At 39.2% G+C, this 24,120-nt stretch overlaps 1 protein-coding gene across 1 annotated transcript in view; it reads left to right on the top strand.

Annotated features, from left to right (window-relative positions):
* Positions 1-24,120, top strand: part of pc (pyruvate carboxylase) — a 282,921-nt gene that overhangs the window by 227,470 nt on the left and 31,331 nt on the right. The window contains exons 15-21 of the mRNA XM_022758332.1: positions 2,297-2,518; positions 9,006-9,162; positions 12,328-12,568; positions 14,359-14,526; positions 15,450-15,531; positions 21,081-21,238; positions 22,124-22,210. Coding sequence (XP_022614053.1) covers positions 2,297-2,518; positions 9,006-9,162; positions 12,328-12,568; positions 14,359-14,526; positions 15,450-15,531; positions 21,081-21,238; positions 22,124-22,210 — 1,115 coding nt within the window. The remainder of the gene's footprint in view (positions 1-2,296; positions 2,519-9,005; positions 9,163-12,327; positions 12,569-14,358; positions 14,527-15,449; positions 15,532-21,080; positions 21,239-22,123; positions 22,211-24,120) is intronic.

The following is a 24,120-nucleotide window of genomic DNA, read 5'->3' as shown; positions in this document are numbered from 1 at the left end:
GGTCAGTTGCCAAGCACAGCAACCGTGTGGGACTTGTATCTCTTTACTGCTTTTTGTTTCTGCTATGTACAATGCGACACACACAAAAAAACCACTTACTATTTTTCTCGAGGAAAATGTTACATGCATAGGCCACCGTAGTCCCAGTAAAGATGCCCTCATTTCTCCTCTACTGTGTTGAGGCATATATTTCCTGACGAGTGGTGAAAACATAGAAAGCAAGTTTGTAAAGGTGCAAGGGTGTAAGAAATGGAAGGACGAGTTTGAGTGTAAATCTAGTCTGCTTCACTGAGCTCATTTTGTGTGTCTGTGTTTGCTTGTGTAGACAAATGTATCTACATCTGTGTGGGTGTGTGTGGAGTTCATTTTGCTCATGCTTGCCTCAGAGACAATTATAGCAGAGATCATTTGTTTTCAGGGATGAGGTACAACAATAAAAGGTCAAGAGCGAATATTCAACTACGCAGAAAGAGAGAGAGGGAGATGGAGTGGAAGAGAAAGAGAGGGACGAAGGGCTGGAGGACAGCTAAGCAGGCAGCACCTCGTTAACTAGTCTAATTGATTGATTGTACACACCGCAGCAAAAATAGATCCCTATTCTGCTTCCAATATTTTAATGCCTATGGTTGTGCTTGTGTTTAATTGTGAGGCAGAGAGAGGGAAGAGAGAAGGATTAGGGTAGAAGGCTGCTTATGTCAGCACACACCGAGCGAGGTCTTCGCAATGTTTAACATGTTTGTTCTGAGAACCACTCAGCTGTAATAAACTGAAAATGCCAGTATTTGTCTTGGGGATTTCATAGCAATTGTTTTTGTTCCTCTTTGTGTAGGCTTTTAGTGGTGAAGATACTCTTTGCTACTGTGTATGACATTACAGTCTTGAAAGCTAACCAGAAACACTCATCTAACACCAACATCTTCACCCCGGGGGTCCTCAGGGACTGGAACTGGAGAGTTTCAGAAACACTCTTATAATGGCTCTTGCACCTTGTGATTTACTTTCTAGTTTAAAGTTCATGTGCTTGCATTAGTACTGTCGTATTTTTAGCCACGTTAGAGGCACGGCTCCATGGATGGGAATGTCAGTCCACTACTGTGGTCAAGACTGAATTATCTTGGTAGCTCACCTGGTACCTGGTGTGTGTGTACTACATATCAAGGCCCCCACTTTTAATTCTCTCTCCACTGTCTCTGTCTAATAAAAAGCAGAAATGCAAAAAAAAAAAAAAAAACTATTTGATTGCCATTAACTCTGGTACAGACATTCATATACAGCTTGTGCCGGGAGTCTGCTGGAAATGCAGACTTGGTGGTTGACACGGAGTTCAAAGACTAATATTTTATATGGAAATACGTAAAACACCTATACGTCAAAGAACATAGATTAAAAGGCCAGCAATATATTATTTCAGTGTAATCCATCTGGGGCTACCTCCACACTTTTGAAAATGGAATATAAATATTTATACGTTATATTAAAAGATGGGTGAAAAGTTCAATAACAGCCATCCTGGAACTTACTTGCCTTCTGCTGGAAACCAAGCTTAGTCACTTGGATGTCTTGTTTCACTAAACGGTAGCTACTTACTTTATATAGAAAACCATGGCCATATGAATCACTGTCAGCAGGAGCAATCCGTTTTCAATAATCAGTGGGTTGTGATTGATAAACCAGCTGCTGAGCTTATATACCTGTATTCTTTTATAGTCAATTTACTTGAGCTGAGGGTGATTGGAGCAGCGCTGAGAGGAAACGGTGTCCACCTCATTAGCAGAAGTTATGACAACCGACAGACTTGTTAACAGTACAACTTAAGAGAGAATACTCTGCAAATAACCTCATTTTACCTGCCCGCCTGGTGTCTTGTTATAATGGTGGACATCATTTATCTTGTTCACACACTTAAGCAGTGTCTAGTCAATACACTGCTTAAGATTGGATTAATAAAGGGCTACTCTCATATAAAAAAAAAGACCCCCCCTTTTTTTGCACATAGTTGTAATATCAGTTGTAATATAAAAGCCATATTTACAGTTTTTTGTTTAATTTCTGCATTTATTTATCATTCCATTTCTCTGACCGTGTGAACTGCTCATTATTAATGTCTGCACAATCTATTGAGTGTGATGGAACATTTTAAAGTATTCCTCCAGCATCTGATATTGATTTTTCACAAACTGCTGTATCCCATGTATAACCACAAACCTATTTTCCTCTCATTACCCCGCTGTTTTGTCCTCCACATTAACTTTCTTTTTTTCTACGTTTTATCTCTTTCTCCCTCCTTCTCTAATAGGCGACCCTCCGATAGGTTTCCGTGACGTGTTGCTGCGCGATGGTCCTGAGGGATTCGCCAAGGCTGTCCGTACCCACCAAGGACTGTTGCTAATGGATACCACATTCAGGGATGCTCACCAGTCGCTCCTGGCGACCAGGGTTCGGACCCACGACCTGAAGAAGATCTCGCCATTCGTCAGCCACAACTTCAACAATCTTTTCAGCTTGGAGAACTGGGGAGGTGAGTTTTGATGTGTTGATTTTCTTATAATGTGTTATTTATTGAGCTTTAAAAGTGCTTGTTGCCTAGAGCCAGGCTAGGAGTTTCCACCTGCTTCCAATCTTTACACCAGGCTAAGCTAACCATGTCCTGGCTCCAGCTTAATATTTCAGCTCATAAACATGACAGTCGTATTACTGTTCTCATGTAACTATGCGTAAGAAAACAACCTCCAATTTAAGTGACCATATCTGTGCCAAGCTCCAACGGCCACCCCAACATCCCTCCCTACATGGGGGTTGGGGCTGTGCCACTTACTACAGCCACTAGAGGTCACCTAACAGTATAATGTGTCTATGGGTCATGATAACCTGCTTGCACAGATGACCTATGGGGTCTTTTTTTTATTTATCCATGTTTCAGTGATTGTACCTCTTTGTTTTTCTTGTATGAGCTGTGAAAATAATGGGCCACTGAAAACGCATCTCATTCTTCCATCTTCCACAAGCCAGTCTTCAACAAGTTCCCTCAAAAGACAATGATTGTACCTTTTGCCTGCTCCTGAATGAATAGAGAAAATGACGCGTTATTGAAACTTCTTGAGGCATGCACAGTCCAATACTGTCCCTGTATAATATGCAATTACTCTGAAATTGGCCAGAGAGTGAAAATACGTGCTTCGTGTTTGAGCAGATGGCAACGAGACCAATTATCAACACTTCTTGATAACGTTCCTATGTGAAGTGCAATTGTTATGAACTGGTTTCAAAGAGTAAATTCATTCTCCCCATTTGAACACTTGAACGCTCAGGACATGCACATTTGTGGAAGAGATATGCCCAGTGCTCCTCTTGAGGTTGAAACATTTAATTTAATGCTCAATTATAGTAAACTACTCAGAGTGATTGTGCTTGTATTACTTGGAGAGCTTTGAGTAGATCACAAGAGCAAACATAAGAACAAAACAACAAAAGCCTAAAGTAAAAAGGGGTTCTGTTTCAGTTGCTATGCCCAGCGTTTAATGGTTGAACAAAGTGAGAAAAAAATAAAACCACAGAAGAGAGTATGTCTCCAGTGAAACCTTTTCATTGCTGTAAACCCTCTCTGAGGTTCAGTTCCTCCTGGTGGCTGTTCGTGGTGCACCAGTTAGGGGGAAAAGCAATATATTTCATCACTCTGGCACTTTGAGCAGACCTTACATTAAGCAACTGTCTACTTATCTCGTGTTTCAACAGATAAAAAGGTTATGGCAAAAATAAATCATTGAGGAGATGTTTTTGATAAAAAGGGCTTAAACGGTTCCCAACTTCCATCTCCCAGTATATCGTGATGTTATTATGAGACTGACCAGAGAAAGATTATATGTAGTCAGTTAAGCTGTGTTTGAGCAGTTACATTAAAAGTAAATCTTTGCAGAGAGACTATGAAAACTCGCAGTGAACTCAGTCCTTCACTCTGGAGGAAATTTCTGAATAGATACCAGAGGACCCCCTCGTCCCTGTATGTCGCATTATACTGTGTGAGTCAGTTCTGAGAGGGAAGTTCTTTGATTAAGGCACATAAATGCCTTTTTTGAAATTTCATTATCTAATATTTGAAGCCTTAAAAATGTAAATCCATCATTTTTTAAACTCAGACTATATTAAAATGTGTTTACCAAATGTTGTTCACCATCATTTATAATCATGCATAACAGAACCTCACTGATACATTTACTTCTGAGGATCCTACCACTCTGCTGCAGCTTCACTGGGTTTAACCACAGTCCAATGGGGCCACCGTTTAGTCTTTCAAAAACTGTGATAAATCTCCTTTTAGGAAATGAAAAGCTGCTCACAGCACAGTCAGACATGTCCACATGTTTGACTATTAAAAGAGCACAAACTGAGCTCTCTATCAGGCTTTCCTAACCATTTCTCTTGGTTTCATCTGTGTGGGAAACAGAAACTCTGCAAAACAGTCTATAAAACCTGATAGAGAGCATTTTTTGAGACCATTTTATGGTTGAACATAAAAGATGTTAATTTACCAGGAGCTTCCTGTTTTCGAAACTGAGCTGTATCATGGTTTTTGAAAGCGTAAGCCACTGGCCCACTGAAGTGTTTAAAAGCCAGAGAGAAGCAGCAGAGGGGTAAGATTTTCAAAGCCAATTGATGGGGTTGTATTATGCTTCAATAGGAATGGTGATTTACAGGGGTGAAAGTGGGCTGGAACGTTTCAGAACAGCATTACGTAAATAAATCTGATTTGCAGTTTCATACAAACTACCGTCAAGCAAGTTAATTTACTACTTATTCCACGTATTTGTCAGTTGTGTCTAAACAGAGAGCAAGAGAGATGAGCGCACGCACGCACACACACACACACACACACACACACACAAACAGGAGAGATGTTCCCTTCTGCAGATCATAACACAAGACCATGGTCCTTTTAACTATGTTGCAGAAGAAGTGATGCCCTGCTTACATCATACATGTAAAGTCATGAGGTTTTTATAAGGATCAGCAGCTCTACATGATTAGAACAGAGCAGATTGGCAGAGTCGCTTTGACTGGCATGGAGAAATGCACTTCTGCTGTGAACAGCCGGGCTACTGCTTGCACAAGTCGGATTGGCCATGGGGTATACTGCGACAAATCCCAGTAAGCTGGTGAACCATCCAAAAATCTATAAAGTGTTTTTTACTGGCCCTGAGTGTTTCTTCACTGGCCCTCCCTGTGTTCTCATTAGATAATCATAACCAAGTCCTCCCATCCGCAATCTAAGGGTTCTCCCACCTCCCAAATGCCGCTAACGCCTGCTGATAAATATACATTTAATTAGGTTTGAGATTAAACACCTTTCCTTTTCTGCAATTGAAAAGGAATATTATATTGTCCTCACTTTCCCTCTTAAGGCTTCAACTGACTATTTTACAGTGTAATGTGTAATTATTCACAACTGAGCAGACAGCGTGGTTAATATTCTTAATTTGGGCATTTGATGCTGTAAAGGCTCTAAGTAAACGCTGCAGAATAATCTGGTCTCTGAACCGAATCCAGTTATGATAAAATGGCAAAAGAAAAGTAAATACGTCTTTGAAACTCCCTTGTAATGCGCTAATGTTTGAATTGCAGTGGGAGTCGAGTTTTGAATTCTTCTGTCAATAAAAGCTCTTGAAGTTTTAACAGTCTTCTGTCTTCATGAAGAAGTTACAGAAAGTGAATATATGCTTGTCTCGCTCCCATTTATGCAACGACAGCAAGAGAAAGTCATTAAAATCAGATGTAAAACAAGAGATGCAGAAGTTTAAACACCTCCCAACATGATTCTGTAATAGGCTGATATTATGAGCTGAGGAGCCTAGGCTTCATTTGTCTTTCTCAGTTAAGAAAAGTTGTGGAGAGCCTGTGAATCACTAAAGAGAAATGTAATATGGTATTGGATCCTCTTGAGGCGTCAGTAGTTCCTACATGATATGATTATGATTCAGAGAAAACAGAATGGGACTTTCTCATAATTATTTAAACACTTAAAGGCAGAATAAATTCCAGAAAGAGAGATCCCCCTGACACCTTCCTGCAACTTCAGTGGTGTGCAGTATATTATCTCTGCATTAGTGTCTTCCTGTGCATATTGATGCTATAGATTTTATGATATATATATTAATTTTATTCGTTAAGTATAAAAAGCAAAGCATTTAGAAAACAGTGATGAATCTGCCACCAAGTCTTTTGGCACAGTATATTTTCTCCAGTCAATAAAAACTAATGTCATTTGCTGTTTTTGTTTTTTCTTACACACAAAAATTAGTTCTGTTTTATCACTTACTCTCAGCCATTTTTAAAAAATAAATGGACCAAGGCATCCACACTTTTGTTCCCCTCTATGGGTCAACCTCCAAAAATCTACACTTCCCATAATGCATCTCACCTTTTTTGATTTTCATTAAGATAGAGCAGATAGTGAGGTTTTACTTCCGTTGTTGGTTTCTTTTAGGTAAATATCTGTCGCCCTTATTTAAAGAATCCTCTTTGCGTTATATTTATTTCTTCTTTTTGAACAGCATTCACCAGCCCTGTTTCCCTTTTTAGTTTACCTTATTGTTGTTTGTTTGTATTGAGTATCTGAGCATCTCGAAAATGAATGAATAACTTAATTTGACCCAAAGCACCTGGTTTTATGTTTCCTCCCTCTCCCCTAAGGAGATGGGTCATAGCATAAAATCGTAACAGTACTTGTCTTGATGGGTAAACTCCATCTATAAAATTATTGGAGTGTCCCGTTAATAAAAGAATGTTATAACCTTTTGCACTATATCTCAGGATAATGTGTGAATATCGCAGTTTGCTCTTCACTCACACAGATTTCAATGGCCAAAGTTCACAGATTCGCCAGCTGCCATCCTTGCTCTCGCCTCGTATTGATTGTAGAACAAATTAGACCACCACGCTGTGGTAAAAAAGTTCGGCTCTAGCACACATTGTCCCACAGTGACAGCTTGTAACTGTACCTTTAATCAGTTCCTCATAAATCACTAAATGACCACTGGGAGGAATAACTACCATGCCTCTCTTTATAGGTCCCTATACAATGTACTTTTATTACAAAGTGATCAGAGATAAAGAATATTATGCCCAGCTGTGCTCAAATCACTTAGAAGCAAAATAAATCACTAAAGGGAGATGGCCACGTAAGTATCGAACGCTGTTGCCTAGACACATTGTCCCTATGCAAGAATCTTTTTTTACAGTGGTCTTAGATAGGGAATATTGCTTTCACATGTTTCAGCTGCTTAAGGGCAGAATGAATCATTGAAGAGATTAAGCCTGTGAAAGCCCTTTGAGGATTAAGTCCTTTCCTGATTTAGCGTTTCTCCCTACACCATACAAGATACAGTAATATGAACTGGGTCACATAACGTATCTATAGGGTTCCCTTTCACAATTATCGAATGGTAATGCTGCACATTCTTAATTACGGTATATGATCATGTTGGTGTGTGCACCTTGCATGTTTGACTGTTTTAAGGAATGCAAGCTGTTTCTTGGCGCAGGCTGTGGACACAAGCAAAAGCATGAAAGTCTGCACTGTACAAAGGCAAATCAGCCAATCCAGAGTAATGCAGTGGAATCACAGATGACATAAAAATTGATCTGGCAGATGCATCAGGGTTATAATTGCACATTTAAGCACAAATGCTGATAAGTGCTGTGCGTGTGCTTATGTAACTCAAAGATTCAAATTATAGATATTAATAATTTCTATTCACCATGGGCTTTCCTTTATGGCCTCAAGAGCATGGGGTAGATGTTAACATCATAGAACTTTTATTTCCCCACCAGGGGAGATTTGGATGGAGTAAAGAGTTTGCCAAAATGAGACTGTACAAACTGTTTTATTATTGAGTTTTGTATAGAATTTATTCTTACCTAACATACCAACAGAAGATGTTACAGGCCAATGTATTCCCACAACACCTATTCCAGGAGACAGTTTGTTCCAAAATAAGTCATTTTTCTCTCTTCTATTGTAAACATTAAACGGAATGTTGAATTCATTGCTGGCAATTGTGGGTGTTGCGTAAAAGGCTTGTTTCCTTCACTCCATCTGATTTATTTCAGCTCATCTTCATGGCAGATTGGACGCTGCCTGTTCTTACAAAAAGGCAGACGACAGCAGTGTCGGTGCCTAATGTCCTGCATGTGGAACCAGCTGTCAGTCTTCACTCGCGTTATCAAATTATTAGAGTAAATTTTGCCGTCCCAGATGAATTCCTCACTCAGCATCGTGGTTTGATATCTCATGTGCAATGAAACATTAATACAAATGTTTAATATCAGATAGTATTGCTTGGAGTAATTTCCGCTTTGAACCAGTAGTGTAAAAGATGCTGACATCCACTAAAATCCAAAATTGGGGGAAATAAAAAAAAAATAATAAAGAGGATAAAGAGGAGGGGTTTTCCATGGCATCCCTGCTTTTCACAGAGTAAAGAACAAGCACTTGTGCTTAGTATTCTCTCAGTGTCGAAATGTATGAGTGCTCAGAAAATGAAATTTAATGATGACAGTGTTGGATCAGCAAAAAAAAAAAACAGTGGAGGCTTCAATATTTCTAGCTGATATGATAAATGGGTATGAGATTCGCTAATCTACTCCCCCAGAAAGGGAAATGAGAGATTGCTATCCTTTTTTTTTCCACCGCTTCCTCTGAAACATTTTAGATTTTAAAGTGACTTTAAAATGAAATGATGAAAGTGTTAGAATGAGAAAGTATCATCATATACTTTATTTGAACTTCCGTTTGTGTGTATTTTACGTGTGCCATCTGTGTGTGCGTGTTTGTGGGTAATGTTATAAGTCTGAAATATTAGTTTTTGAGTCTGAAATTGAGATCAAAGCTGGGATGATAGATGAGATTTGAGATGACAGCTGAAATAAACTGCCAACCCTCTCTCTCTCTCTATCTCTCTCTGCCTCTGTATGTGTTTGTGTGTGTGTATGTGTGTGGTGTGTGTAATTAGGTGCTACCTTTGACGTGGCCATGCGCTTCCTGTCTGAGTGCCCATGGAAGAGGCTCCAGGAGCTGAGAGCTTTGATCCCAAACGTCCCTTTCCAGATGCTACTGAGAGGGGCCAACGCTGTGGGCTACACCAACTACCCTGACAACGCTGTTTTTAAGTGAGCCACTCATATACACACACACACCACATTTTATCCTTCAATCAAATGGTTAAGAGCTAACAGGCAATAACACCCACAATCTTACTTCTTTTGTATTTCTGTCCAAATACACACATTGTCCTAAAACTTTGCTGAAAACATTTTTATTGTTTAAAAACATTAGTTTCAATAAGATTTTCTTTAAACCAGCTCCTCCTTCTTCATTATTTGTCACTCTCATATTATTTATGAAATATCCCCTGACTGGTTTGTTTCCATGGGAACAACATGGGTGACCATCAACTCCATACATAATGTTGTATCTGTCTGTAAGCGTACACAGGTACTTAACATGATTGAAATTTCTGTCAAACCTTGAATAAGTACACCAGCACTAGACAAAACCAATCGAAAGGTAAATTACACCAAACAAAACACCACTGTAAAAACAATGCAACACAGGATGCAAGATTTTCTATAGACCAAAAAAAGAGGTAAGCTGAAGCAACAATTTATCACACCTACTCTTCTTACAAGACACAACCTACTTGACATCAGAAGTAACAGAAAGCCAAATGTTAAAATGTGTCTTTAACCATACTCTTATCTAAATGCTTTATCAATCATATTTTTTATATTTGCTCATCAACAAAGTTTGTAAATTTGAAAAGTGAACATATTTTCGGTTCCTCTCCTCGCTGTTGCCTGAAGGTTGAGTTGGCTTTTTAATGAGGAGATTTTAGTTTTGGCAGAATTTCTGTAAGAAGCCTGGTCACTAAGATAAAGTATCCGTTATCCTTCATGTTGGATTATGTAAACTGGGTCTGTTGTGTGTGTGTGTGTGTGTGTGTGTGTGTGTGTGTGTGTGTGTGTGTGTGTGTATGCGCGCACCTCATGATACATGATCATAACAGCTGTTATGTTGGACACCATGTGGCGCAGGACACTTAAATCAATCATTCCATGTATTCACCCCTAAACATACACTTTCCTCAGAGGTCATATTATCTTTTGTTTAAACAACTTTCAGAGAATTTATTTTTATCTTGACTTTTTTTTCCATTTAGTTATTCATATAAGATAGATAAAATTACAGTATTGGATCTACATACATAGAATCCAAAAAACAGTTTCTCAATCATTAATTCACCCCTGTAAATTAAATACAGTTATTATTGTTTTGTTTTTTTGTCCTCACCTTATCTTACAGAAGCACATGCTATTGTTTTGTTTTTGCATTTTGAGCAGTTTTTGGAAATCTGGATAACTTAACAAACAGAAGGTCCATATTACTGACTGTTTCCAAAGCTTTCAACCACATCTTATGAGAATCCTCAGCAGATGGAGTTTCTCACTTTAGAACAAGAGTTGCTTTAAGCTCCACTTTTAATCACTTTTAAGAGAGTTTATTTTCTATCCTCCCACTCTCTCCTACATTGTATAAACCATACTCCATATGTAACATGAAGCCTTTAGACACAGCTGCTTTCTCTCTAAATATATCCAAATGGATATACTGTGTGCTATCCTCAAACCGCACAACTGGCATGCACATTTAATCAGGTCAATTTGGTTGATGTGTTCCTTTTGCCTCCTACCATGCTCAGTGAGTTACATACATTTCACAGACATACCGTTGATTCAGATACCCACCAATAATGCATTTAGAGCCATAAATACTCCTGTGCCTACACACATGCATACACATGCCTCTAACACTTTTCCAAATGGATTCACAAGCTACTGCTATGATGTGGATGACTCATGTATACTCAAGCACACACACCGGCAGTCAGTTCCACACACAAACACCCATATACACTGTAATTCCCCTCACCTGAATTAAATGAGTCGTAGCTTTATGAGTAATGCAGCTGTCCCCTTCTCCCTCCTTCTCATTGAATCACCCACACACACACACACACACAGACCTCCCCTATCCTCCTTGTTTTTATTTTTTGTGTTTTTTTTTTTTTTTTGCTCCCCCTCTCCTCCCCCCTTTCCTATCATGTTGTCATTATTTATCCCTATTCTTATAACTCCTTGTTTTACGCCTCCATTCATCTCTTTGCATTACACACTCCTTTCCCTCTTTTTAACTCTCCCTTTCTATCCCGACTGCTCTTCACCCCCCCCCCCACCCCCATTCTGCATCCCATAGGGGGAATGCCATCAAAAATTTGCACAATTGTGATTAATGGCTTTGATCTGTTTGCACGGCTCTCTCTCTCTCCATCCTCCCTTCACTCTGTCACTCTCTTGCCCTCAACATCTTTAGCGTGGCGGCCCGCATCCGAGTGGCCTAAGCATCTTCATTAACTAAATCAAATCAAAGTGTAATTTCATTTCATTTAATCCATTTAAAGTGCATTTCACAGGGTCACAGGACAGTACACTCCGCAGCAAGAGTGGTGTAAGATCTTAAAATATCTAAAACGCCTGAGGGATTAAAAGGTTCATACGATTGTTAACTAGATCTTCTCTCAATTGAAGGCCAGAAATTTTTTGTGAGAAAAACTTCTGATTCACATGATGGTCACACACATAACGATCACTTCAGCTCTGACTCAGATATGCAGGACAGTACAGTGTGTTTGATTTGGTGCCAAACAGCGTCCACTAGATAGCACTTGTATGCATTGTAGTGCTAAATAAACACCGGACACACAGACGTTGGACTGGTAATCCTCTCGCGGCAAAGCATTAAGTGTTTGTTTATTTGCCAAAACGAAAGCTCTCAGTGCGTATACATATTGCATTCACAGCAACATAACTTCAGTAAGCACTCACCCTGGTTATGAAAAACCTGATGAAGATACGAGGCTATAATAAGAGGGATTTACCACTAGCAGCTTGGATAATGAGGCGGGCATGCGTTTCTCTCAGGTTATTGTGGGTTCCTGCAGGCTGTGTAAGCTCACATTTCATGGAAATAGTGAGAAAATGTTATTAACGCAGGTACAGCAATATTTATGAGTGGTGATATGGATATAAACAGCTTATCCCAATGCAGATGTGCGCTATTATCTGAGGACAGACTCATAAGTGAGAGAGATTGTGTGATATTCTTTGAGTGTACAGTAAGTCTTGACCGCCTCGCTAAGCTATTTCTGCGTCTCATATCGATGTTATTACTGTATGAGTTGTTGGCTAACATCATGCCCCGGACACCCCTTCCTCCAGGTTCTGCGAGGTGGCCAAGGAGAACGGCATGGACATCTTCCGTGTGTTCGATTCCCTGAACTACCTGCCAAACATGCTGCTGGGGATGGAGGCTGCTGGAGCCGCAGGTGGCGTAGTGGAGGCTGCCATCTCGTACACTGGCGACGTGTCTGACCCAATGAGGCAGAAGTACTCCCTAGAGTACTACGTGAAACTGGCAGACGAGCTTGTCAAAGCTGGGACACACATCCTGTGTATCAAGGTGAAAATAAAACAAGAATCTAGTGTTTTAAGTGATTGCCTTGAGAGCTATTGGTGGCTTCTTAAGAGTTCTACAAAAAGCCTTTTTTTTTTCTTTCCTGTGATAGTCTAAAGACTGTTTGGAAGTCCCTGCCAATCTGCCACCAAAATAACATAAAAACAGCTATGATAGAACTCCTTTGGCATGTAAGGTATTTAAATTGACTAATGGAATTCCTGGTTATTATTTAGTAATGTAGGCAAACGTGCAAAGTGCGCGATTTTATTCACTTTTTTTATGCTGTGTTAAATATGTAATCTGGCCACCTATACATCAACAACTGCCACTACTACTCACTCTACTTCTGTCGCTGCTGTCAGGTTTGGTTCTACTACTACTGAAATTCAGTTACATACATACATAGATAAAATCTTAGTTTTTCAAGAACCAACTTCACCATTGTATCACGGTGAAGTGAAACATTTTTACACACAGAAAACAAACATGCTTTTTTGATTAGGATTTTGATGAATAGAAAACACTCGCATGTTAACTGTTGAACACAGTTGAGTTTTTTTCTATTGCCTCCTATTGAAATAACTTGTATACTTGAGCTGTTTATCTAAATGAATAGACTGATAATGCTCACATTAAATTAATTTCTTCATTCAAGCATGACAGAATATTTTCAAACGTGAAAATGATAAACTCCCGGTCTACGGCAGTGTGAACCATAACGCGCAGCAGTGGCAATCTCATAAAAGGCTTGCACAGCTAATGAGGTTAACTTTTAAAAGAGGAAATTAGCATGCATTATAACTTCAAGGAGTGCAATGATCATCAAAGGGTAGCGCAACTAAACATCTAAGCTCTGTCTGGGATTTTCTGTTAATATCAGTTAGGATTTATACATTCATTTTATACAAGATTTATACATAAATCATCTTTGCAAGATTGTGAAACCCTCAACTTTAGTCTGTGTTGTGTTGTTCTAATTAATAATTTCCAAGTACATGCTTAATCATTTTCTTGAGTTCCACAAAAATGGGATTTTTTTCAGCAAAAAAAGAATTGTTTCATGGCTTTTTGAACCAGATTAATTCAAACTAGCTTTCTCACAAAGATGTCGTTGGGTCTTCAATTAACAGAATCAAATTCCTAAAAGATGAACACTCGCTTCGACCCAACATCCTAGGTGGCAGTTTTAACTTTAGATTCATTAATCAAAGTAAGACACATTGATTATTTGGACAATTTCAGTCATCAATACCCCTTATTTTCCAGTTCTGATCACTTGAAGGATTTCACTATTTCTCTGTGTTCTTTCTGCTTCCATTGTTTTGTCTGTTTTTACTTGTTTGAATACACCAAATTATCAGCAGTTTGTGGTGTGTTCCAGCTTTCATGAGTAGCCTCAGGGCCAGTGCTGTGTGCACATTCTTTCACTAATGAGGACTAAGACAGGTGGCTGAAATTAATCTTGTTTAAGTTAGTCCAGGACTCCATATGCAAAATTTAGATGTGTTGTAGAAAGCCACTTAAATCACATGCAGATTAAAGTCTATTTGTGTTTCAGTTTATTTGAGTCCAGGAGTCCAAAGAGTGTTTGAAATGTATGTGTGGATCTAAAATAATCTATAAGAGAACATACATGTTAATGTAGGATGAGAGATATTAAGCTTAATGGAGTCACTAGCAGATATTTCTCCAATATATTGTGTCAAAAGTCACAGAAATGTTTCATGTCATTCTTCACCCCTTTTGCTACTCCCTCATGTGTTCTCCTCTCTTTCCCCGCCCTTTCTCAACAGGATATGGCCGGCTTGCTGAAGCCAGAAGCCAGCAAGCTTCTGATTGGTGCTCTGAGAGATCGTTTCCCAGATGTACCCATCCATGTGCATACTCACGACACAGCTGGAGCTGGTGTGGCCGCCATGCTGGCCTGTGCTGAAGCTGGAGCTGACGTAGTTGATGTGGCTGTGAGTATTCATCTTAACTGTACAAATCCCTCGCGTTAGTAAAGGTCAAGGTTGTTTTGGATGATTCTCACTTTTCATTATATATATCTAAAACATGATTAAAATGCCTCTGAGAGGTTTTAAATTCTTAATCAATATAAAACAATCTAATGTTCTCATTTCAACTCATGAAGGTTATGGAAAGTGAGAACTTCCTTTAACTTTAATTCAAAATTTACATCAGGGTCACGATACTGTAGGAAGCCTGCCATGTAATTTGAACTAAAATAGCCATTTGGAGGGCTAGGTCCACACACCAGCTACCCTAACAACATTCATTTTCTAGCAGCTTCTGCAGTTTGCATTGTGAAATGTCACTGAAACAATTGTTGAAGCCAGTAACATTTCCCTTACTGTGTTCACTGACGCATGCTGCCAGCATGGGCAGTTTCATTAAAACAATTGGCCGCTGTTTGCAGTGTTGGGCCATTCTGCTGTTCAGTTACTTGTAACACTGTATGAAACAAACAACCAACTGTCCACCATGGATCAGACGCACCTACTGAAAACATTTCTTTGTATCGATTCTTCTGGTTTATGTAGTTAAGCCGTGTCTTTTCACTCGAAGGAATAAAACATTCATGCACAGTAATGAACAAGATGAAGCGCGCTCAAAAAAACACTTGACAGGGCAGAGAAGACGGCCAAGCTAAAATTCCTCTACTTTTTGATGGGAAGATGCTTTTTTGTGCTTTCATTATATGATGATATATATTTGCACAGATCTTTCAGAAATATACCCATATGATTTGCAGACTAATGCACTGCACCTTTTACTCCATGTATATAAAGTCTATTCACTAAGGCGTGGACCCACATAATGCACTTTTACAATGATTAAGGCTTTTAGTCAAACAGTATCTATATTGATTGTCTCTCTCTAGGTCGACTCTATGGCTGGCATGACTTCTCAGCCCAGCATGGGAGCCATCGTGGCCTGCGCCAAGGGGACCAAGCTCGACACCGGTGAGTGGGCATCCGAACATTACTAATTCTGAGAGTCTACTACTTTACGCGAGGGAAAAATCTATCAACAAATCAATAAATGACAGCGCATCACTAATTATGGCCCTAAGTCTGAAAGACTGACGCATTCAGCTCAGTGATAACGTACACAGCCACTTATGAGGGTTAGATGGAAAACAAAGAGACAGACAAAAGAAAGGGACCAGCAGAATCAATAAAAAATGATGCTCTGTGAAACAAAACATTCTTCATCCATGAAATGATGAACAGTTCCAATAGTTATGAGTGGCAGATGAGAAGTATCAGCACATTAGAGGCTTATATACCCATCTGCTTGTACATAAACCTATTGGTTGTAGAACTGAATAAGGTGGTTGTGTTTTCATCACAGCATGCTAAAAACTACAGCTACTACTCTGACCAAATGAGCAACTCTTTCTGTAGGGTTTAGGGGTTAAAGGCTTCTCCTAAGGCAACCTTGAAATAGTTGTTGGCTTCTCATTTACTTACTTTACTACTCAACCCACATTCTGTGTATTTGTATTGGAGACGTTTCAGTCACAAGCCTGCCTCTCTACACTCTGGACCACCACTGCTTTACTATGTCTTCACAGGAGGTCGAACAATAAGTGCAGGGATGAATTTATAATGTGTGAATTCCCCTTTGGGTTTTTGTTGTCCACTTTGTTCTGCTCAATGTAATTTTCATGGGCTGTGAAAAAGCTGTAGCCCCTTCCTTCTCTGATAACTGACTGGGCTCAGTGACCTCTGCCTCCCACAGTGATGGATGCAGTGTGGCATATATATTAAAGCAGCCAGATATAAAACTACTGTTAAAATTGAAGGAACATGAAACAGGCTAAAAGAATTAAAACTGATGTGGAGTTTGCTGCTTAGTTATGCAGACTAATGCTATTGGGAAAACTGACTCAGCTCTACTAACTAGATCTGATAGCTCATTTCCATTACTTAGAACCACGAAAAGCCCTGTTAATTATGTTTACGCTATTCACACTGCACAGGTCATGTACTGTCTGCTGCTGTAGTGCAGTATACTATCAACATAAGTAGCTTGTTACTGTGTGGTAGCTTTTAATGGACAACTTTTTGTCTTCTGTTCTGATGATTTGGGTACAGATACTTTACTGTTTACCATCTATGCATTTAAGAGACCATAAATGAGACCATGTGATCTTAAGATAAAACCCTCACTAATGCACGTCAATAAGTTTGATATGCCATAGTATTATGATTAGCCCTGATGCTAAGAATGCACAGAGAAGAGTGCATGTTTATTGAGACATTCTCATAGATGCAGTGTACATAATAATAATAATAATAATAATAATAATAATAATAATAATAATAATAATAATTAATATACAATAATCCTTGTCCAGCCGTGTCAAACCTCTGTGGAATTGAGCATGCTTTTGTTTGGCTGTGTTACCAAGCTTGCATGTGGTACTGTTTGTAAAATCATGAAGGCTTCCTGCAAATTGTCCTAGTTTACATACATCTCACAGTGCATGCTTTACTTTAAACATCATTTGTGTATCTTGGAGGAACCATAAAACACTTTAACTGTTTAAATAGTAACTTAATACCAGCTTGAGAAACGGTGTTTGACTGTGCTGTCAAGCTCTGGTAAGAGGTGTAGTCAGAGGGTTTTTTGCATTCGATAGTGATGTCATAGTGTACTGACTCTCCCTGGTGTACATTTATACATTTCATCAGCAAAGTGAGAACTTAAACCATTGTTCAGCAAAAACAAGAATTTCAGCTGGTGTTTAGTTGCTCTTTAACAATATAGGCTAATAATAATAATAATAAAAAGCAATGCTCCTTGTGAACAAGCTTCTTTGCTGGACTTGTGTCTGTAGCAATATTTAACAGTCAGTCAGGGAGAACTCCGTCATAGAAGAGGAAGCTATTTCTGTAATAGTCCATAAAGCAACACAACAACAGAGCCATTAAGACATGCTGTAGTGGTGATGTGTGACTTGTGCTTTGAAGGGAAAACCTCTTGCTTCACTGCTACTCTTTACATCTGCACACTTAACCAACAGCTGAATGCAACAGGTTCACATCCATTCTGTGGAACTGGTAAATATTGTTCTGGGCAAGGTAGGAAACATGACATATTACTGCATCAGAGTATCAGAGTGAGAGAAACTCTCCCATCCAGTTAAGTGACAGAATATCAATTTGTGAGCATACAGTACCCAGAAAAAAAGGAGAGGGAGAGAGAAAGACAAGGTCGTTACTCAAGAGCGAGAGGTTTTCAAGTCTGTCAGTTTATTCATGGAATTTCAATTTGCTTCACTTGGGACTGAGAGTCGGTTGCAGGATGTCTCCCATACACACTCACACACATGTGTGTGCATACTTAGATTCTATCCTGATGTGACCCCGGTACATGCATTATGAATACACATGCAGACAAACTCCTCCTCACTTCCACATTCTTTTATACCTGTCACCTTGTGCTCATCTTTTCATGTCTTCCTGTCTATATGCTTTTCCCCCCTTCCATCTCCGTTCGCCCATCTCACTACATTTGTAATCAAGCAGAGCACTGCCTTGGATACTTCTTTCTCTTCATGATTTTAGTCTGTTTACTGCTTTCCTTCCCTCCCTCCCTCCCTCCCTTCTTTCTCCCCTCTCTCTTACAAAGCAGTAGTCAGTGCTGTGCTGTGAGCTTTGCCTCCTCTATCTCCCTCCCTTTCTATGCTCTCATGCCTTTTCCTATCACCCACGCTTCTTTTGCATTGTCTCTATATACTCTTCCTCCTTCCCTCCCTCTCACTCAGTGATAAAGTAATTAACAGAACTTCACATACCAGTTTCACCTCCTCAAACTCCCTCTCTCTTTGCTCTTTCTCTTCCAATCCCTCAGTATCTCCCTCAGTCTCTCTTTGTCCTGAAGACATGGCAAAAGCAGAGGTCACTGGTTAATTCATCTGTCTTTAAACTGTCTCTGTATTTATTCAGTCAGCCACACTGTGCACACACACCCATACATTTTGGCTTTAAAACAGGTCATACATATTCACAAACACTTGTGCAGCTTAATGGTGAGACACATTAAGGTGACCTTTGTGTTTCTCTGACACAGCATTTAAAGCATGTTTCATGCATGGATTTAATGACAGTGCAGCCACTCAAGATGTAGCAGACATCAAACACATCATGTGGAATATTCACACACACAAAGCATAGATATTACTATTACTACTATAACTGTTTGTAGATACTCAAACCAGACAGACTCTCACAGCCACTGAACCAGACAGGGAGGCAGGTGAACCCACATTTAGCTCCCTGTCTTCATCTGAGTTCAGTTTTCCCTCCTTTTCTCCCTGAATCTTCTTGCGTCTCATCTGTCTTCATCCATGCGTCTTGGTTGGCCCTCATTATCTCATTTAGCACAAACTGTGGTTGTGTGGCTGTCTCAGGTGTAAAGAAGGTATACAACTTTACAACCATAAATATGTGCCTGTGTCTGTTTGTCTCCTGCAACAGTGAGTTTGCACTGCTTCTGAGTTGTATATTGATGGCACCTTGTCACTAGAAAACAGTGTAAAAATATGCTGTGAAAAATATGTTAGGTGATCACATTGAGTAGATACAACACAGTACTGGTGTGGCCAGCTTTGCTGTTGGTTGAGGAAGATGCTTAGTGATGGCAGCACTCCTCGCCATGGTGCTTTTCTAATCATTTAAATTAGTTGATTCAGCTTTCACAAGACCTTCCTGCTCTCATAGGTGTGCTGTTTGGCTAATTAGACTTCTCCTTGGGAAAGCGGAGGCATGTGGAAATGTTGAAATATCTCCAGCACAGCTACAACATAGGTGAATGGTTTTAGTGAAATGCACAGTCAGTCAGAGAACTACAACATGCCCTCATTTAAAGCATTTTCATTTTAGACCAATATTTAACAATCCATCACCTAGCCTAACCTACCTCGGTGCAAGAGAGCAGACTGCAGTGTATCCATATTTTTGTATCAGGGCAGAGCTCTTTTGTGTTTTCAGCTGGAAGAACTCAGTTACTTCTCTCTGTTTTGTTCACTAACTGAAGCCATGAGTGCATGATATGTGCATATGAGATGTTCAGCTGGAGGTGGGTGGAGTTTCATCTGACCTGACATTTGAATCAACAGAGCCGTCACATTGAACCTGCCGTCACTTCCCCTTGTAAATGGAGGTTGTAATTTCACAATAGAAGCATAAATGAAAGCTACAAAAATGGTGTTCTCAAACAGAGAAGGAAATGGACCTAATTACTGGCTGGCTTGGCAGGCAGCTGAATTTGAGAAGCAACAACATGCACATTAATTTCACATTAATTTCACAGTAGCTCCATTTCCCTGCCAAGATCACAGTGGAAACACACAAACACTTTTTGGAGTACGTACTCGCTTTGAATAATAAAAAAAAATCAAGCCTGTCACTTAGTTGTTGTGGATGTATCAAGCTAAGTTTGTCTCATTAACATGGCTGATTTTTGTCATCATTAGCCAAAAGCTCAATGTACTGCCATGTCTGTCACGGCATTAAAGCAGATTCTTCCTTTCAAGGTAATCAGCTTTAGCACACCTTAACTGGCTGCAGCAGAATGTCATGAATATGAGCAACAGATGTTTTTTTTTTTTTTTTTTTTTTAAAGGATCACAAAATATCACAGGGATTTAATGAGCGGCTCTGATGTAGCAAAGACAAGATGAAAATGCAGTGAATTCAAGTTAACTTAAAGGCTAATGGTACACCTTACCTACATTGTTTTTCAGCCCTTTAAACCATTTTAGGTCGAACATTTTCTTGACTTAATGCGATTTTTAAGAGCTATCCAAAAGTGGGCTTCTGGCAGATGATACACAGTAGAAATGTCTTGGCTGACATTTTGGTTTGCTGACTCTTTGGAGAGTGAGGACCCTGGTATAGTAAATCATAAAAACCAGCACACTATGCTGTGGTTGGAGACACATCCACCTACCTGATGGGTTGGCAGACATTTCGTATGCTTAAAAAAAACATCAAACATCAAACTCAACAGCATAAGCCCAGTGCTGTCACAATTTACTAGCTGGCAGAAGTTTTGAGATGACTAATTCAGATAAATGGCAGGTTGCCACACAAGCTTTCACAATAATTCCACTATATTTATAGTAAATATCACACCAATTCCATCTCCCTTTCAGGAGGGATGGCAAAAATGATCACAAAGTGACCGATTTTGCCTTTAAATATGAATTGGCAATTAGTCATTGCTATATTCATATTCATCTTGGTCAATGCAGCATATGATTCTAATAAACCCAGTTCAACCCATTATTAAGTCAACTTAATTATAAAGCTTTTATTTCTCCCTATGTTCCACACTGAAAACACAAACATACAGTATTATCAGTGTTTTTGCATATGTTGTTTCCGCCTTCAACAGCATTGCCATAAGATGAATGGTATCAGTGTTGTCAAGTCTCATTAAAAGAAAAAAGTCCATGGTGACCGTCTCTCTGATGTCATTCTGCTCTGCTCTGTCGCAGGCATTGCTCTGGAGAAGGTGTTTGACTACAGTGAATATTGGGAAGTAGCCAGAGGCCTGTATGCTCCATTTGACTGCACCGCCACAATGAAATCTGGCAACGCTGATGTCTATGAGAACGAAATACCAGGAGGACAGTACACCAACCTTCACTTCCAGGTACAGTGAGCTATTCTGGTCCATTTTTATTGTGTTTTTTTTTGGTTAGTGATTTGATTCTGAAGCTAAATAATTTTAAATGCATTAGGATGGAGTATTGGAGGTGGTTGGTGCATCTCAGAAGATGTAAACATGGGATTAGCTCAATGTAACATTACGTTTATATTTACTGTTGTTACGTACAATTCCAACTCAATGCACCTATAAAGTGTTTTTGCATTTGTTTGACAGCTTAAGGAGTGATGGCACAGAAAATATCATATTCAAATTTTTCAGAGGTGTACAGTCTTAGTTTTAAAAACATCAATCTACTTATTTTCTCTTACTTCTGATAATGATTATTAATTCTGATGAATTATTGTCTTTACAACAATACATTTTCTTTTGTTAGTGTGCTCAAAGACACTGAAGAAACTGAATGAAAATGTTGCTTGAACAACTTATTTTCTGTGGGGTTTTTTTATGCTGTATGGCACATTAAGTATGAACAAGAATCAACAGTGCGCTGCACACAGTTACTTTCTGAAAACTGTCACAGACTATTTGAAAGAGACTGAATCTACAGTACTTTGCAAAAATATGTGGGTGCACAACCCAAAGCCATGTTGTGACCTGTTTATATCAATAAGTATTAAAGTAATGCACTACGGAGCAAATTACAGTTTTCAGTGGATGTCATACTAGCCCATTTGGCCTTTGCTACATGAGCATCTTCACCATAAATTTAAGAGCTGTGTGTGTCGCTGCACAAGTTATAGCTTTAAGACACAGGTTGACAACAAATTGCCCAGAATGCCTTGACTTTTCCTTAAACAGGAAGTAACAAAAATGTAATTTCACTCTACTAATTCACACTGTTACTTGTTTCACTGTGGTTGATTGCAGGCTCATAGTATGGGACTGGGAAATAAATTCAAGGAGGTGAAGAAGGCCTACACTGAAGCCAACAAACTACTAGGGGACCTCATTAAGGTGAGACATTAACATAAAACATCACAAATCCCACTTAATTATCATGAGTGTAGCATGTAGAATTTGCACACATTTCTACATTTAATTTATCTACAGTTATTCATGCCAGACTTGGCAGGAAAGAATATATTCAAAAAATGGTATTATTATCCTATCACACAGAACAGCTTGAATCAGTGATGGTAAAATAAACAATTATGAATGTTACACAATTGCATGCAAAAAGTCAGGCACATAGTGTATTTCAAACTTTCTCACTTTCTCAATACATTGTGTCTAAGACAAGTTAAAAAAAAAGATGTGCAGAAAATACAAGTATAACTTTGGCATGTATTTGATATTTCTGCTTTGGCACCTGTCACACTGGTTGCTTCTGCCAAGCTGCCCCTCTTTCTTTGCATGGCTGAGTCAAACAATCCCAGATTAAGTGTGGTACATCCAGCGTTCTGTGCTGTCTGGATTCATTTTAAGCCTCAGTCTGTTTGACCTTCCCTGGCTTCCTTAAGTAACTGGAAGGCAAAGTAAGTTTTTTTCCCATTTCTTTAACTAGATATTTTTACCCTAACCTGACAAGCACTAAATATTTTATTTTTGTCCTCATACCAAGTAGTTTTAACTGAGCTTCATCTTTTATTTCAGCAGGACAGTCTCATTCAGCACTGATACTGAGTTCTGTTATTTGTATCACCTACTTGTTATGTTAATTTGGGTAGAAACTCCAGTAAACTAGTTTTGTTTTGACTTCCTGAAGGAGGACATTAATCGCAGTCATGGAGAGGGTGCTCTATTACCAATTCTGCAGTCAACAATTTCATTCTCAGCCTAAATTCACCTCTTGCCTGCCTTTTTTGTTTTTCATTATCTTTCATTAATTCTTTTGGTTTTCTCCCTTCATTATTTACCATCACATCTTAGTAATAGATTCATCCCTCTTTTGTCCTGTTCACACTGGCGCTGTAATTATTTTGTTCTCTCTTTTGCATTCTTTCTTTATCAAACCACCCTCTCACTTTTCTTTTTCACCTTTCTTTTTCTCATTCTGTCACTGCTTTACACACATTTATTAGCCAGCCATCTTTTCTTATTTTTCCTCTCTTTCTCGTCAAAGACATGCTTTTGTGGATTCCCTATTACTCTACCTCCTCTCTCTCTCTCTCTCTCTCTCTCTCTCTCTCTCTCTCTCTCTCTCTGTCTTTCTTTTTTTTTTATTGCCTTTCTGTCTCTCTCTCAATTTTCCTTCTCGGGTCCCCTCTCCCTAATTTTCTTTCCTCCTCTGTTTTCCTCATCAATTCCCCCCGACCTCCTCTACCCTCTCCCCATGCTCTCTATCAATTCAATTAAGACTTGGCAGGCTTCACTGCACAAGCCAATGTTGGCTTAATGTGCCTATGGGTCCTGCTATGCTCTCTGTTGTATCCTGTTAGCTTGACAATGGTTGCGTCTCTCACACTGTTGGCTTGTCGATAAGGGAGGAGGAGTGTGCTTGTCAGATGTAGATATAAAGTAGACACACTGCACTGTCAGTAAGGAGAGCAACCAAGGTATATACATTGACTGTGATCTCCCACACTCGCATTCACACACACACACACACATACACACACACGCACACACACACAGCACTGCAAAGCCATATCTCTGATACTCAGAGCTGTGGGTGAAGGATTGTGCTTGTCAGTGGACTTAATTTCAGACAACTTTACACCAAATGCATAAAATATTAGGAATATTTACAGGACTGTTTTTGTTGAGTACACTGCACCTCCTCACTATCAAAAAGACAAACAACTCTCATTATGTCAGATTTTTTAAAAAGTTGTAACCTTTAATCATCAAATCATTTGCATGCAAGTGATTTGCATCTAAGTGATTGCTCACTTTCACAAGCTTATTAATTCTTGTTTGTTTTT

This window comes from Seriola dumerili, unplaced genomic scaffold (genome assembly GCF_002260705.1).
Source record: "Seriola dumerili isolate Sdu_G_001 unplaced genomic scaffold, Sdu_1.0 BDQW01000295.1, whole genome shotgun sequence".
Taxonomy (NCBI): Eukaryota; Metazoa; Chordata; class Actinopteri; order Carangiformes; family Carangidae; genus Seriola; species Seriola dumerili.
This window is presented reverse-complemented; position numbering and strand designations above follow the sequence as displayed.